The sequence below is a fragment of the Anarhichas minor genome, unplaced genomic scaffold, assembly GCF_050575085.1.
Source record: "Anarhichas minor isolate MPS153535 unplaced genomic scaffold, ASM5057508v1 ptg000108l, whole genome shotgun sequence".
In the NCBI taxonomy this organism is placed as follows: Eukaryota; Metazoa; Chordata; class Actinopteri; order Perciformes; family Anarhichadidae; genus Anarhichas; species Anarhichas minor.
In genome coordinates, this window is record NW_027466554.1 from 169,193 (window position 1) to 182,500 (window position 13,308).

Here is a 13,308-nt window from a genome sequence, read left to right on the forward strand (position 1 = left end):
ATCATTAATAAGAGGAATAAATGATTAATTTAGATCAGTAATAAGAGGAATAAATGATTAGTTTAGATCATTAATAAGAGGAATAAATGATTAATTTAGATCATTAATAAGAGGAATAAATGATTAGTTTAGATCATTAATAAGAGGAATAAATGATTAATTTAGATCAGTAATAAGAGGAATAAATGATTAATTTAGATCATTAATAAGAGGAATAAATGATTAATTTAGATCAGTAATAAGAGAAATAAATGATTAATTTAGATCAGTAATAAGAGGAATAAATGATTAATTTAGATCATTAATAAGAGGAATAAATGATTAATTTAGATCAGTAATAAGTGGAATAAATGATTAATTTAGATCATTAATAAGAGGAATAAATGATTAGTTTAGATCATTAATAAGAGGAATAAATGATTAATTTAGATCATTAATAAGAGGAATAAATGATTAATTTAGATCATTAATAAGAGGAATAAATGATTAGTTTAGATCATTAATAAGAGGAATAAATGATTAATTTAGATCAGTAATAAGAGGAATAAATGATTAATTTAGATCATTAATAAGAGGAATAAATGATTAATTTAGATCAGTAATAAGAGAAATAAATGATTAATTTAGATCAGTAATAAGAGGAATAAATGATTAATTTAGATCATTAATAAGAGGAATAAATGATTAATTTAGATCAGTAATAAGTGGAATAAATGATTAATTTAGATCATTAATAAGAGGAATAAATGATTAGTTTAGATCATTAATAAGAGGAATAAATGATTAATTTAGATCATTAATAAGAGGAATAAATGATTAATTTAGATCATTAATAAGAGGAATAAATGATTAGTTTAGATCATTAATAAGAGGAATAAATGATTAATTTAGATCAGTAATAAGAGGAATAAATGATTAGTTTAGATCATTAATAAGAGGAATAAATGATTAATTTAGATCATTAATAAGAGAAATAAATGATTAATTTAGATCAGCAATAAGAGGAATAAATGATTAGATTAGATCAGTAATAAAAGGAATAAACGATTCATTTAGATCAGTAATAAGATAAATAAATGATTAATTTAGATCATTAATAAGAGAAATAAATGATACATTTAGATCATTAATAAGAGAAATAAATGATTAATTTAGATCAGCAATAAGAGGAATAAATGATTAGTTTAGATCATTAATAAGAGGAATAAATGATTAATTTAGATTAGCAATAAGAGGAATAAATAATTAGTTTAGATCATTAATAAGAGGAATAAATGATTAATTTAGATCAGCAATAAGAGGAATAAATGATTAAATTAGATCATTAATAAGAGGAATAAATGATTAGTTTAGATCATTAATAAGAGGAATAAATGATTAGTTTAGATAAGTAAAGAGAGGAATAAATGATTAGTTTAGATAAGTAAAGAGAGGAATAAATGATTTCTCTGGGGTCAATCAGTAAACTCCTCTGTGCCGTTGACTCTTTGAATCCGAACAGAGAGCATCGATCGTTGTGTGTTGACTGAGCTCAGCTGATCACTTTATCTGGCTGTGAGATCAGTTGTTTGGGGGATATAGTGTTTCTGCCTCTATTTCAGCTGCATTCCTGCATGTTATTCTACTCCCCCCCCCCCCCACAGAGAGGGTCCTACTGATAGATGAGAGCTGAGACTCTGCAGCACTGAGCAGGTGCTGCGTTCAGCAGCTGCCCTGCAGCCACAGAAAAAAAGAGGAATTTCAGATTAAACATAAACCCTCCACAATACAAAGCAGCCCCTCAGGGAGCTGCTTCCTAATGACTCATGAAGGAGGCACACCTCCACCTGGGTGGAGCGGGGGGGTTGATTCGCCCCCCTCCTCTGTTCATCAACTCTAATGATGGTGACTGGCAGCGAGCGCTTTGCTGCCCGAGCTGCTGCTGGCGTGCCAATCAGAGACACGCCCCTCTGAAAGGGGGGGGGCATTCATCACCCGGTTCAAGGGAGCACTCCCCCCCTCCTCCCCCCAGGGTAGCGTTTGTATTTTTTCCTCTCTGGATGGACAGCAGCATTCCTTTAGTGGGAGGAGACGTCGTCTGTCAGAGCAGAACGTCTGAAAGAGACGAAGGTTTACTGAACTACGACTAATAAATGAATTCTTCAACTAAAACCTCCAACACAACCAGAGTTCACCGGACTACAAAGCTCAGATAAACTACATCCTCTATTATGTTTTGTAGGCAAAGTATTTCCTACCCAGTTATGGTTTCCATGTGTCATAAAGACGTTAAATCAAAGTCTGTGTAGCAGGACTCTCACCCAGCAGACCGCTGTTCATGTTCCGTGTGAAACATGAAGAAACAAAATGTTCTTTTACCAGGAAGTTGTGTTTCTGACACCTGAACGCTAGAGAGCTGTTCAAACACTATGATGTTGGTTCAGAAACAAATCGGTAGTTTGTAGAAACGTAACATGACAACATTAACAAACACACAAAACTAGCCGCTTCTGTTCAGTAGAAGGTTCTGGTTTGACTTAGAACAAGTTTGTAACTGAAGTTCTACATTAAACATTGAAATAATTAAACATACTTTTGGTTTCACGAACAGAAGTCTGATAATTGTTTCACTCGTCTTCTTCTCTACACAGACTTTGATTAAACGTATTTGTGATACGTCAAAAACAAACTTCATCCTCAAAGAGTAGTCGGCCCTTTGCTAAGTCCCGCCCCTCAACGGCAGACTGACCAATGACAGCGTAGCATCTCTGGTTTCTGGTCTAGTGGATCTGGAGCTCGTCGTGTTAAGCGTTGTGTATCAGTGAGACTCAGAGAGGTTGAAGGAGATATATAAACATACGTTTGTAAAACGTTAGTGGAGCTAACGTTAGCACAGCATTAGCTAGCGTTAGCACTGCTATGCTAAGCTAGCTTGTGTCAGGATCTCCAGGTGATGTGGAGATTCACTTTTACACTTTCTATCTTTATATTTTATACTCGTGTCTGCAAATTAGTTCTCACATAAATGAGATGATATTTATTCAGTTAGTGACATCGTGGTCTCCACGGCAACGTAGCTCTTCAGGGTCAAAGGTCAGTCGACAACACTGTTTTATTTATTTATTATTGTTATATGTACTTTTTAAAGGACTGTTCTGCCATCAAATCCCTAAAAGTTTTCTTCACAGAGTTTTTACTTCACTGCCGAATAAAGTGAACTAACAACTCAATTCAGCGGATTTTGGATAAATAATAATAATAATAATAATAATAATAATTAAAGCTGCGAGCAGCATTGATCGGGCCCTCGCAACTTCACGCACGTCGAGGGTACTAGCAGGACTCTGGCCATGCATTTCTGTGACCGTCATACACTGAGTGCACGAGTTAAACGGTATTTCCTGGTACTGGCAGGACTCTGGGTGACGCGGCCATGAATTTCTGTGACCATCACACTCTGCGTGCACGAGTGAGATATTTCCTGCGTAGACCAGCAGCGTAGCAAGATCATGTTGCCAGGTCTTAAGCCTCAAATGTTTTGAGTGTACATCCGATACAATCATAAATGTAAGCCTGTTAAGATCATTAAGAAAATAAATGTGTGTGAATGTGCTTCAGTGTTTGTAACATAACAGACTGTCAGTTTACTGGGATGGGGTTCAACTCCATAAGAATTAAAGAAAGTCCTTCTAAGAAAGTCCTTCTCCGTGGCCTCCCCGAACTCCTCCCATGCCCGAGTTTTAGCATTCGCGACCACCGCAGCTGCAGCCCTTCTGGCCTGCCGGTACCTGTCAGCTGCTTCAGGAGACCCCTGGGCCAACCAGGCCTTGAAGGTCTCCTTCTTCAGCTTGACGGCTTCCCTCACCTCCGGTGTCCACCACCGGGTTCTCGGGTTGCCGCCACGACAGGCACCGATGACCTTCCGGTTGGCCTCAAGGAGGTTCTGGCAAACCATCCGACGGCTCAGGAAGGGAAAGCAGGGCTTACCCCAGGCTGTTCTCAGCAGGGGGGGGGAACTGCTAACCCGGACGGAGGACATTGTCGGGCGGTGGAAAGAGCACTTTGAGGAACTCCTAAACCCGACCAACATGTCCTCTGCAGAGGAGGCAGCGCCTGAGGACCTAGGGGGAGGCTCACCCATATCCCTGGCAGAGGTCGCTGAGGTAGTTAAAAAGCTCCTTGGTGGCAAGGCGCCGGGGGTGGATGAGATCCGCCCTGAGATGCTGAAGGCGCTGGACATAGTTGGGCTGTCCTGGCTGACACGCCTCTTCAATGTCGCATGGGGGTCGGGATCAGTGCCCATGGAATGGCAGACCGGGGTGGTGGTTCCCATCTTCAAAAAGGGGGACCGGAGAGTGTGCTCGAATTACCGGGGTATCACACTACTCAGCCTCCCGGGGAAGGCTTATGCCAGGGTGCTGGAAAGGAGGCTCCGACCGCTTGTCGAACCTTAGATTCAAGAGGAGCAGTGCGGATTCCGTCCCGGCCGTGGAACAGTGGACCAGCTCTTTACCCTCGCAAGACTACTGGAGGGGCTCTGGGAGTTTGCCCAACCAGTCTACATGTGCTTTGTGGACTTGGAGAAGGCTTTCGACCGGGTCCCTCGGGGGGTCTTGTGGGGGGTGCTGCGGGAGTATGGGGTGCCGGACCCGTTACAATGGGCGATCCGGTCTCTGTACGACTGCAGTAGGAGCTGTGTCCGCATTCTCGGCAATAAGTCAGACACGTTCCCGGTGGGTGTTGGCCTCCGCCAGGGCTGCCCTTTGTCACCAGTCCTGTTCGTGATTTTCATGGACAGGATATCTAGGCGCAGCCTGGGGGCGGAGAACGTCAGTTTCGGGGGTCTCGGGATCGCCTCTCTGCTATTTGCAGATGATGTGGTCCTGTTGGCCTCCTCGGATCATGACCTCCAGCATTCACTGGGGCGGTTTGCAGCCGAGTGTGAAGCGGCTGGGATGAGAGTTAGCACCTCCAAATCTGAGGCCATGGTTCTCTGCCGGAAACCGGTGGATTACTCCCTCCAGGTGGGGACGGAGTGCCTACCTCAAGCGAAGGAGTTTAAGTATCTCGGGGTCTTGTTCACGAGTGAGGGTAAGATGGAGTGGGAGATCGACAGGCGGATCGGTGCGGCTGCAGCAGTAAAGCAGGCGCTGCACCGGACCGTCTTGGTGAAGAGGGAGCTGAGCCGGAAGGCAAAGCTCTCAATCTACCACTCGGTCTACGTTCCTACCCTCACCTATGGTCACGAACTCTGGGTCGTGACCGAAAGGACAAGGTCGCGGCTACAAGCGGCCGAAATGAGCTTCCTCCGTAGGGTGGCCGGGCTCAGCCTTAGAGATAGGGTAAGGAGCTCGGTCATCAGGAGGGAGCTTGGAGTCGAGCCGCTACTCCTTCGCGTCGAAATGAGTCAGCTGAGGTGGTTCAGCATCTAATTAGGATGCCTCCTGGACGCCTCCCACTGGAGGTTTTCCAGGCACGTCCAACTGGGAAGAGACCCCGGGGAAGACCCAGAACACGCTGGAGAGATTACATCTCCCAGCTGGCCTGGGAACGCCTCGGGATCCCCCAGAATGAGCTGGAACATGTTCCCGGTGAGAGGGAGGTCTGGGTCAGCCTGCTTGGCCTGCTGCCACCGCGACCCAACCCCGGATAAGAGGAGGAGGATGGATGGATGGATGGATGGGTTCAACTCCCTGCAGTGTCCTGCTGATTGTATTTGGACTTACATGAAAGTTAACAAAACAGTAGTGCCATTTGCTGTTACTTGAACACTTTAATTTAACACTGCTTTCATTTTAAGCTCTTCTGTAACTTTAGATTGTAGTGTGAAGCATTCATTGTAACGTTTAACCTAGGGGTCGGTTTAACCCAGCATGCCTCTCTGTTGCGGCTCCCTGAGGTCCCCAACTGGCGCACCGGATCCGGACCCAGGAACTAAAAACCGATAGATAATTCGGAATTATACATATTGGGCACCGAGTTGAAACTCTAACCGGCGCTTCTTATTCAACCGTTACGGTATTTGCGGTGCAGGAAACACACCGACCAATGCGTTGCAAATCACATCACGTGATGCAGCTCAGCCAATCAAATATGAGTATTCTGACAAGTTTCCTGACTCGAGTGAGGTTTACACACACGTGACACACGGGGCTGAGACGAGGAAATAGAAAGAAGAGCAGGAACATTGCACTGATCGAAGAAGTTATCTCACATGACTCTCCAAAAAGAGAAACGTGTTCAGAGAGAATATAATTTCTAAGCATGAATGAACAGAATCTTATATGTTAATTATTCCCACATGCAGTTAAATCCTCTACCTCCGTCAAGAGCTTTTCCCTGCAGGTGGCTGATCATGATTTTCAGACCCCCGCCCTCTGTAAACCATCAATGGATAAATCCAAAAAAAGAAAAGTCACGGAGGAAAATAGAGAGTTTAACTCTGCGTGGACGTCTTCATTTGCTTTCACTGCCAACGATGCTGACTTACTGTATGCTTCCAGAACAAGCACACAGCATTTGCTGAAAAGTGTCACACTGGAGATGATTTCTCAGCTGCTGCAGCAAACTCTCCTCTTCATAAGAGTTTGATATTGTTATATCAGTTAAAATTGCAAAAAAATGTTTTCATAAATACAACAAACTATAGTTTTTGTATATATAATATAAATATATATAACACTTCATAGGCTGTGATATCAAATAGCCTTTGCGGCTCCAGACGAATTTTATTTGGTGGAAAATAGGGCAAAATGGCTCTTTGGGTAGTAAAGGTTAACGGACCCTGGTTTAACCTGATTGTCATGAAGAAGCTCTGGACAGATCATTTATACTAATGCCCACTGACATGGTTGAAAATCCACTGTTATCTAACTTTCTCTCTCCAAACATCTTAGTTTGCACATATTTAGATCAGAGAAGTCTTTTTCTCATGGTGTGCCCACAAACCCTTTCAATAAGTTCAGTGTTTGGGCCGCTGTAATTATAGAATCCTGCTTACGTCCGTGCTTATCAGTAGGTGGCGCTATGACAATGAGTTAATATTGGCATGCAGAAGTCCTAAAGCCATGACAGTCAACAAGCATGTCAAGTTTGGGACAGTTTTGACAAAGTACAGTCGAGTTACAACAGCTTGATGGATGATGGTGAACCATGTAAAATGGCCGCCACACCACACGTGAAATTCATAAACAATTCAAAATTGCTGACTTCCGGTTGGGTTTAGAGCATGGCTCCAAGAGACTTTTATTTAAGTCCACATGTGATACATGTGCCTACTTAATTTTGTAAATCTATGTGAAACGTACTGCGAGGGCTGCTTCGTCGAAATTTTGCTGGGGGCGCTATTGAGCCACATATCAAACAGATTAACTGCTGGAAACTCCGGCGCTCATAAGGAAAATTAAAGCAGGTTCTCCACAGATGAGTTTACCGCTGGATGAAAGTGACTTCAGAAACGTTTATTAATCAGCCACATGTGACTTTTAGAATCAAGAACATGTATTGATTGGTATTTAAATCAATAGAAATATGAACTGAAGAGAGAGTACCGGTTGTACAGCACATTACATATTGAGCTCACGTCCTTTTTGAATATTGTCAACGTTAAATATTCCTCTGGTCTGGTGGGAGCTGCAGGTTCTGCAGCAGTGAGAACGTTTCAGTGTTTTACTGTGGCAGCAGAGCGACGTACTCACATCCAGCGGGTCGTCCGGCTCGTGCACCGTGATGCAGTCCATGCTGATCTGGATGGTGTTTCCTGCAGAGCCGTCGGCCGCTCCGTCTCTGAAGTTCAGCTCAATGGGCTGCACTGAATGAATGGAGGATCTGAAACACAGTCCACATTGGTACATGTTCAAAGCCTGTGCTGTGTGTGTGTTAGCGATGTTAGCTGTAGCATCGTTCACTCACTGGTCCAGCAGCTCAAACAGCTGGTTGAAGACGTCCTGGCTGAAGAGGTCGCTGGTCTGAGCCGACTGGTTCTGGGACACAGTGGAGAGGAAAGAGCTCTCTCTGCAGGACAGATGAGACGAAGCGTCCCTGAGTCTGCAGCGAGACACCAAACCACTGCATTCATTTTACCAACAGGACTGTCACCCAGGAGACCGGTGTTCATGTCCTCTCCACGTCTTTTACTTCCTGCTTTAGGACCAACACGATGTTTCTCCTAAACATAACTAAAGTTGCTTTGTTTCCGTAGCGACGGAACATAATTTGAAAACGTTATTCTGAGATCACGTTGGACAAAGTATCATAAGTTAGTTATTTATTTATATAGTTAGTTGGTTGCAGTGGTGGGCCGTCAGGGCCTTCAAGGCCTTCTCTGCTGGCCTAAACAGAATCACAAAGTTAGAGCTATTTTATAACTTAATAATTGTTCTTAAATACACTATATGTATTATAATTTTTTTTCTCATTATCTTATTTTCTCATTGCACAGCTCCTGTCTTCCTCTGTTGCTCTGCTTCCAGTGCAGCTCGTTTTAAGGAGAGCTCTATGTAAGGAGAGAGGCCTGAGGTCCGCTAGAGCAGTGGTTCTCAACTGGTCTGGCTGTGGGACCCACCATCACCCCTTAATGACAAGCCGGGACCCACGACCCAAATTATATATATAAATTATATATATATATATATATATATATATAATTTGGGTATATTTATATTCAAGAAGTCTAGCAGTAGTAACGTCTCTGTGTAGTAAACAACTGTCAAATCAAATAAAGAAAGTACACATCAATTATATTTAACAAATATTATTCTCAGTTTTCAAACATAACTGGATGGATTATAAATAATACATAGAAATACATGAATAAATGTTCTTCTCATTTCAAGTAAAATAACGGCTGGATTAAAAAATAAATTACGTAACGAAATTCATTTTAGAAAAGTTATTTTCACTAAATTGCCCTGCAGCTTTCAACTCAGTTCATTCAGGGTGAAGTGATGAAGACATAATATTATATTTTTCTCATCTTCTAAAAAGAGAAATGAGTGTGAATTCACCTCTGAGTCTGTCCAGTCAGAGTCTAATGACTCTGGTCTCTCTGGACATCTTCTCTTTTGGAGATCGTCCTATGATTTGACTTTCACATCTCTCACATCAACAGTCCTGCTCTGCTGTCTCTCTCCTCGTCTCTCCCCGTGTGTCACGGTGTGTGTACATCTCACTCAAGTCAGCGACCCACTTTTGGGTCGCAACCCACCAGTTGAGAATCACTGCGCTAGAGAGCCGTTGCAGTGAACGGGGACGATATTGTTGATTGTCATAGTGTTCAACCAATCAGATCTTTAGTTTGACATGTTGGGTGTATTCTTTGACGTGCCACTGCTACCCAGGTAGCCTGCTAAGTACGTCAGCATTAACGTGCTCCGTGATTGGTCAGTGGGCCAGCGTGATTTTTGTCAAACAGAAAGCTAGCTAGCAGATCTTAGTATTTAGTAAGAGTTCAGGTTGAAACATATGTAAGAGAAGTTATGATATTTTTAGCGTATTGTTTGGTGTAGATTCTTTTATTTTACCTAGCTGTGTTTTTTAACACTCAATGGCTGAAGGAGGAGAAACAGATTTCTGCAGAAGGACATTTCCAGAAAAGCTGGACATCGTATCAAAGGGTCGGTCAACCCCACAGCTAGCAGCCCTGAACCTGCATGGAAAAGGATTTGTACGAACGGTATTTCTGCATCGGAGAAGCGTTGCACATTTTATGGCTAAGAATGAAACGTTTGTTGAAACCCGAGTGGATCTACAACTCAACGAACACGTTCGCAGGAGGACTCTGGCTGGAACTGAACTGATGTTCTGTACGACCGTGTCATTGAACTCTTTGTAATCAAAGAAAGGAGGATGGACTTTGTCTTTAAGTGAACAGCAGCTTTGGTAAGTGAACTGCTTTGTTTTACATCTGCAGTAGCGTTACTACTGTGTTCATGCGTCTATGGTGTTGTTTTTATGATATGGTTAATATTGTTCCCTCTGATGTGAATAATATTTGAATGGTTCGTGCTCTTCAGTGTGCGGATGAATAAGTGTGTTAGCGCCGCAGTGTTGCTGGATTGATTTGTTGCTTTGTTGTCATATAAATATATGTGACTGGTTCTTGTGAGTTTGTTCTTATCGTTGTGTAAATTACATTGATTCGGACTATATGCATTGACCGTTAATGACGAAGCATCCCGTCATCGCGGGGTTTGCCGCAGTTGTTTTCCCGTTAAGCTAGTTTAGCGTAGCCTCAGCTGTTTTTTACTCCTATGTGAGCGCAGTCCACCAAAAACATTATATTTCCCACAATTTAAGCTTCTGCATTTTCCAAATGCACTAGTATTGTTCAAACGTATTGTTCGGTTCGTAAGCCTCGTACCGAACGGTTTAATACGAATACGTGATGTTACACCACAGAAACAAATAATAACCGTAGCTGTGGCTCATAATTAGGTTATTCAACTGTAGTAGGACAGCACAGAAGGCCCAGGTATAAAATACACGGCCCGCCACTGGTTGGTTGGTTGATTAGTTAGTTGGTTGGTTAGTTGGTTAGTTAGTTAGTTAGTTGGTTGGTTGGTTGGTTAGTTGATTGGTTGGTTAGTTAGTTAGTTGGTTGGCTGGTTGGTTAGTTAGGTAGTTCGTTGGTTGGCTAGTTGGTTGGCTAGTTAGTTAGTTGGTTGGTTAGTTGATTGGTTGGTTAGTTAGTTAGGTAGGTGGTTAGTTGGTTGGCTAGTTAGTTGGTTGGTCAGTTAGTTGGTTGGTTGGTTAGTTGGTTGGTTAGTTGGTTAGTTGGTTGGTTGGTTGGTTGGTCAGTTAGTTGGTTAGTTGGTTGGTTGGTTGGTTGGTCAGTTAGTTGGTTGGTTGGTTGGTCAGTTTTTCCAGTAGGAAACACGTCTGAAAGTCACAAACCTGTCCTTTAGTCTTCTTATTTAAATAGTTTCAGTCTTCAGACCTTGAAACACAGAGTTTGTGTTTTTCAACATGTTTTCATGAAGTTCATTCAATAAAAACTCGTTTGCACAGAAACGCTGCACACTGAGTCTGATACGTTTCATTCTTCTATTGGTAGTGAAACGTCACAAAACCAGACAAAACTGGATGAAGTTCATCACGACTGTCTACATCATTTGTTTTATAGCTATCCTTCTACGGTGGCTCAGAGAGGTCAAACAACCCTCTCTTAGCTTCTGATGGATGCAGAAAAATGCAGAATACTGAACCTGTTTTATAAACGTCAATGTCGGAGAGTGAAACGGGATCACATAACGTGAGTTCAACGACAAACTGAAACATGTAAACATGCAAACATCCCGTGTGTTATTCATGGTATCATTCAAACAGGACTCCTTTACATGTTATTAATATACATATCATAGAATAAGGTCCCAGGTGGTCCACCTGAAGGGGGGGACTTCACCTACCTGTTGCATTTTAAAAACAGCAGAACTATTTTAATAGGTAGTTTTAAAAGTTGCCACGTCAGCACATTCAGCTGAGCTGAGATGTGGCCACCCAGCCGCAGGAGGAGGAGGAGGAGGAGGAGTCCTGCTAGCAGCCATTCATGAAGAGCACCTCCATTGTGCAGAAGTCAGGCTGCATAATACAGAATATTTGTCCAACACAGAAAGGTGATTCTGCAGCGAGGCTCTTTGACCCGCTCCCCTGAAACCAGACACCTGCTGCTATTGTTCCCGCTGAAGTGGCGCACGCTGCAGTCGGAGGTGGAATTCCCCCCCCGGTCTACATGATACACGGCTGCAGCTCCTGGTATGTGAGCAGCATCTGAAGCTGCCACTATTCTGGGCTCTGGAATTCCCCCTCCTCTGTGTGATGACTGATATTAATACCTGACTCACAAACAGGCATATCTAATGAAGTTATGTAGCAGGAAGTCAGGAGGGAGTGTCACTTCTGAAGATGTTAAATATTCAGTTAACAAAGCCCCAAAAAAATCATAGAAACAGAAGCAGCAGCAGATGAAACATACGGACATTTGAGGTAAAGAAGCTTTGACTTCTTCAGAAGAGCAACGATGCAAAATACTGAGAATTAAAGTGTTAATAAAATGTTTTCTTTCATACAGGTGTGCAGCTCGTTAAACGTGAAGAATCAAAGAATAAATGAAAATTCTTTGAGATAAAAGCGAAGCAATCGATGAATAACATCATATAAAACAGATGTTTGGGATACATTTAAATCAACTGCTTCAAAGGTCCTGAGAGCCAAAATTATTATGAAAAGTTGTTCATTCATAAAGCTCCAAGTGCTCTGCAATGAAATTCAATTTGATAAATCAAAGCACTCACATGATAGCATCATATCATCATATATGTATAAAGATAAAACACAGATGTTTAAATAACATTAAAATATGAATTTAGAAGCTCAAACTTCAGAGGAGCCACGATGTGAAACGACTATTAGAGGAATAATAAAAATGTGTGTTTTTAAATGTTTCATAAGGTGCTGCTTTATTATGAGAATAAATAAAAACAAACTAAAAAGATGCAGCACATAGAACTTGTGTTAGAACAATAGAACGTGTGTGTTAGAACAATAGAACGTGTCTGTTAGAACAATAGAATATGTGTGTTAGAACAATAGAACGTGTCTGTTAGAACAATAGAATATGTGTGTTAGAACAATAGGAAGTGTCTGTTAGAACAATAGAATGTGTGTGTTAGAACAATAGGAAGTGTCTGTTAGAACAATATAATGTGTGTGTTAGAACAATAGGAAGTGTCTGTTAGAACAATAGAATGTTTGTGTTAGAACAATATAATGTGTGTGTTAGAACAATAGGAAGTGTCTGTTAGAACAATAGAATGTGTGTGTTAGAACAATAGGAAGTGTCTGTTAGAACAACAGAATGTGTGTGTTAGAACAATAGGAAGTGTCTGTTAGAACAATAGGATGTGTGTGTTAGAACAATAGGAAGTGTCTGTTAGAACAATAGAATGTGTGTTAGAACAATAGGAAGTGTCTGTTAGAACAATAGAATGTGTGTGTTAGAACAATAGAATATGTGTGTTAGAACAATAGGAAGTGTCTATTAGAACAATAGAATGTGTGTGTTAGAACAATAGGAAGTGTCTGTTAGAACAATAGAACGTGTCTGTTAGAACAATAGGAAGTGTCTGTTAGAACAATAGAATGTGTAACAGATGAGAAAAGAACAAATATAGCTAGTTTAAGGCAACAATGAATAAATATGTCTTTATAATATTCTTTTATCTTTTATCCTCCTCCTGCTCCTCCTCCTGCTCCTCCTCCTCCTCCTCCTTCCTCCTCCTCCTCCTGCTCCTCCTCCTGCTCCTCCTCCTGCTCCTCCTCCTCCTTCTTCCT

General features: G+C 41.8%; 1 protein-coding gene across 5 annotated transcripts in view; it reads right to left on the reverse strand.

The window, feature by feature from the left end:
• Window positions 1-13,308, reverse strand: part of tp63 (tumor protein p63) — a 44,896-nt gene that overhangs the window by 29,451 nt on the left and 2,137 nt on the right. Inside the window, exons 2-3 of one of the 5 annotated variants that reach the window (XM_076082862.1) lie at window positions 7,891-8,025; window positions 7,677-7,806 (exon numbers count right to left, since the gene is read on the reverse strand). In XM_076082862.1, coding sequence (XP_075938977.1) covers window positions 7,677-7,806; window positions 7,891-8,025 — 265 coding nt within the window. Of the gene's footprint in view, window positions 1-7,676; window positions 7,863-7,890; window positions 8,026-13,308 lie in introns of those variants that run through there. The other 4 variants (XM_076082867.1, XM_076082866.1, XM_076082869.1 and 1 more) reach the window with 4 other exon arrangements.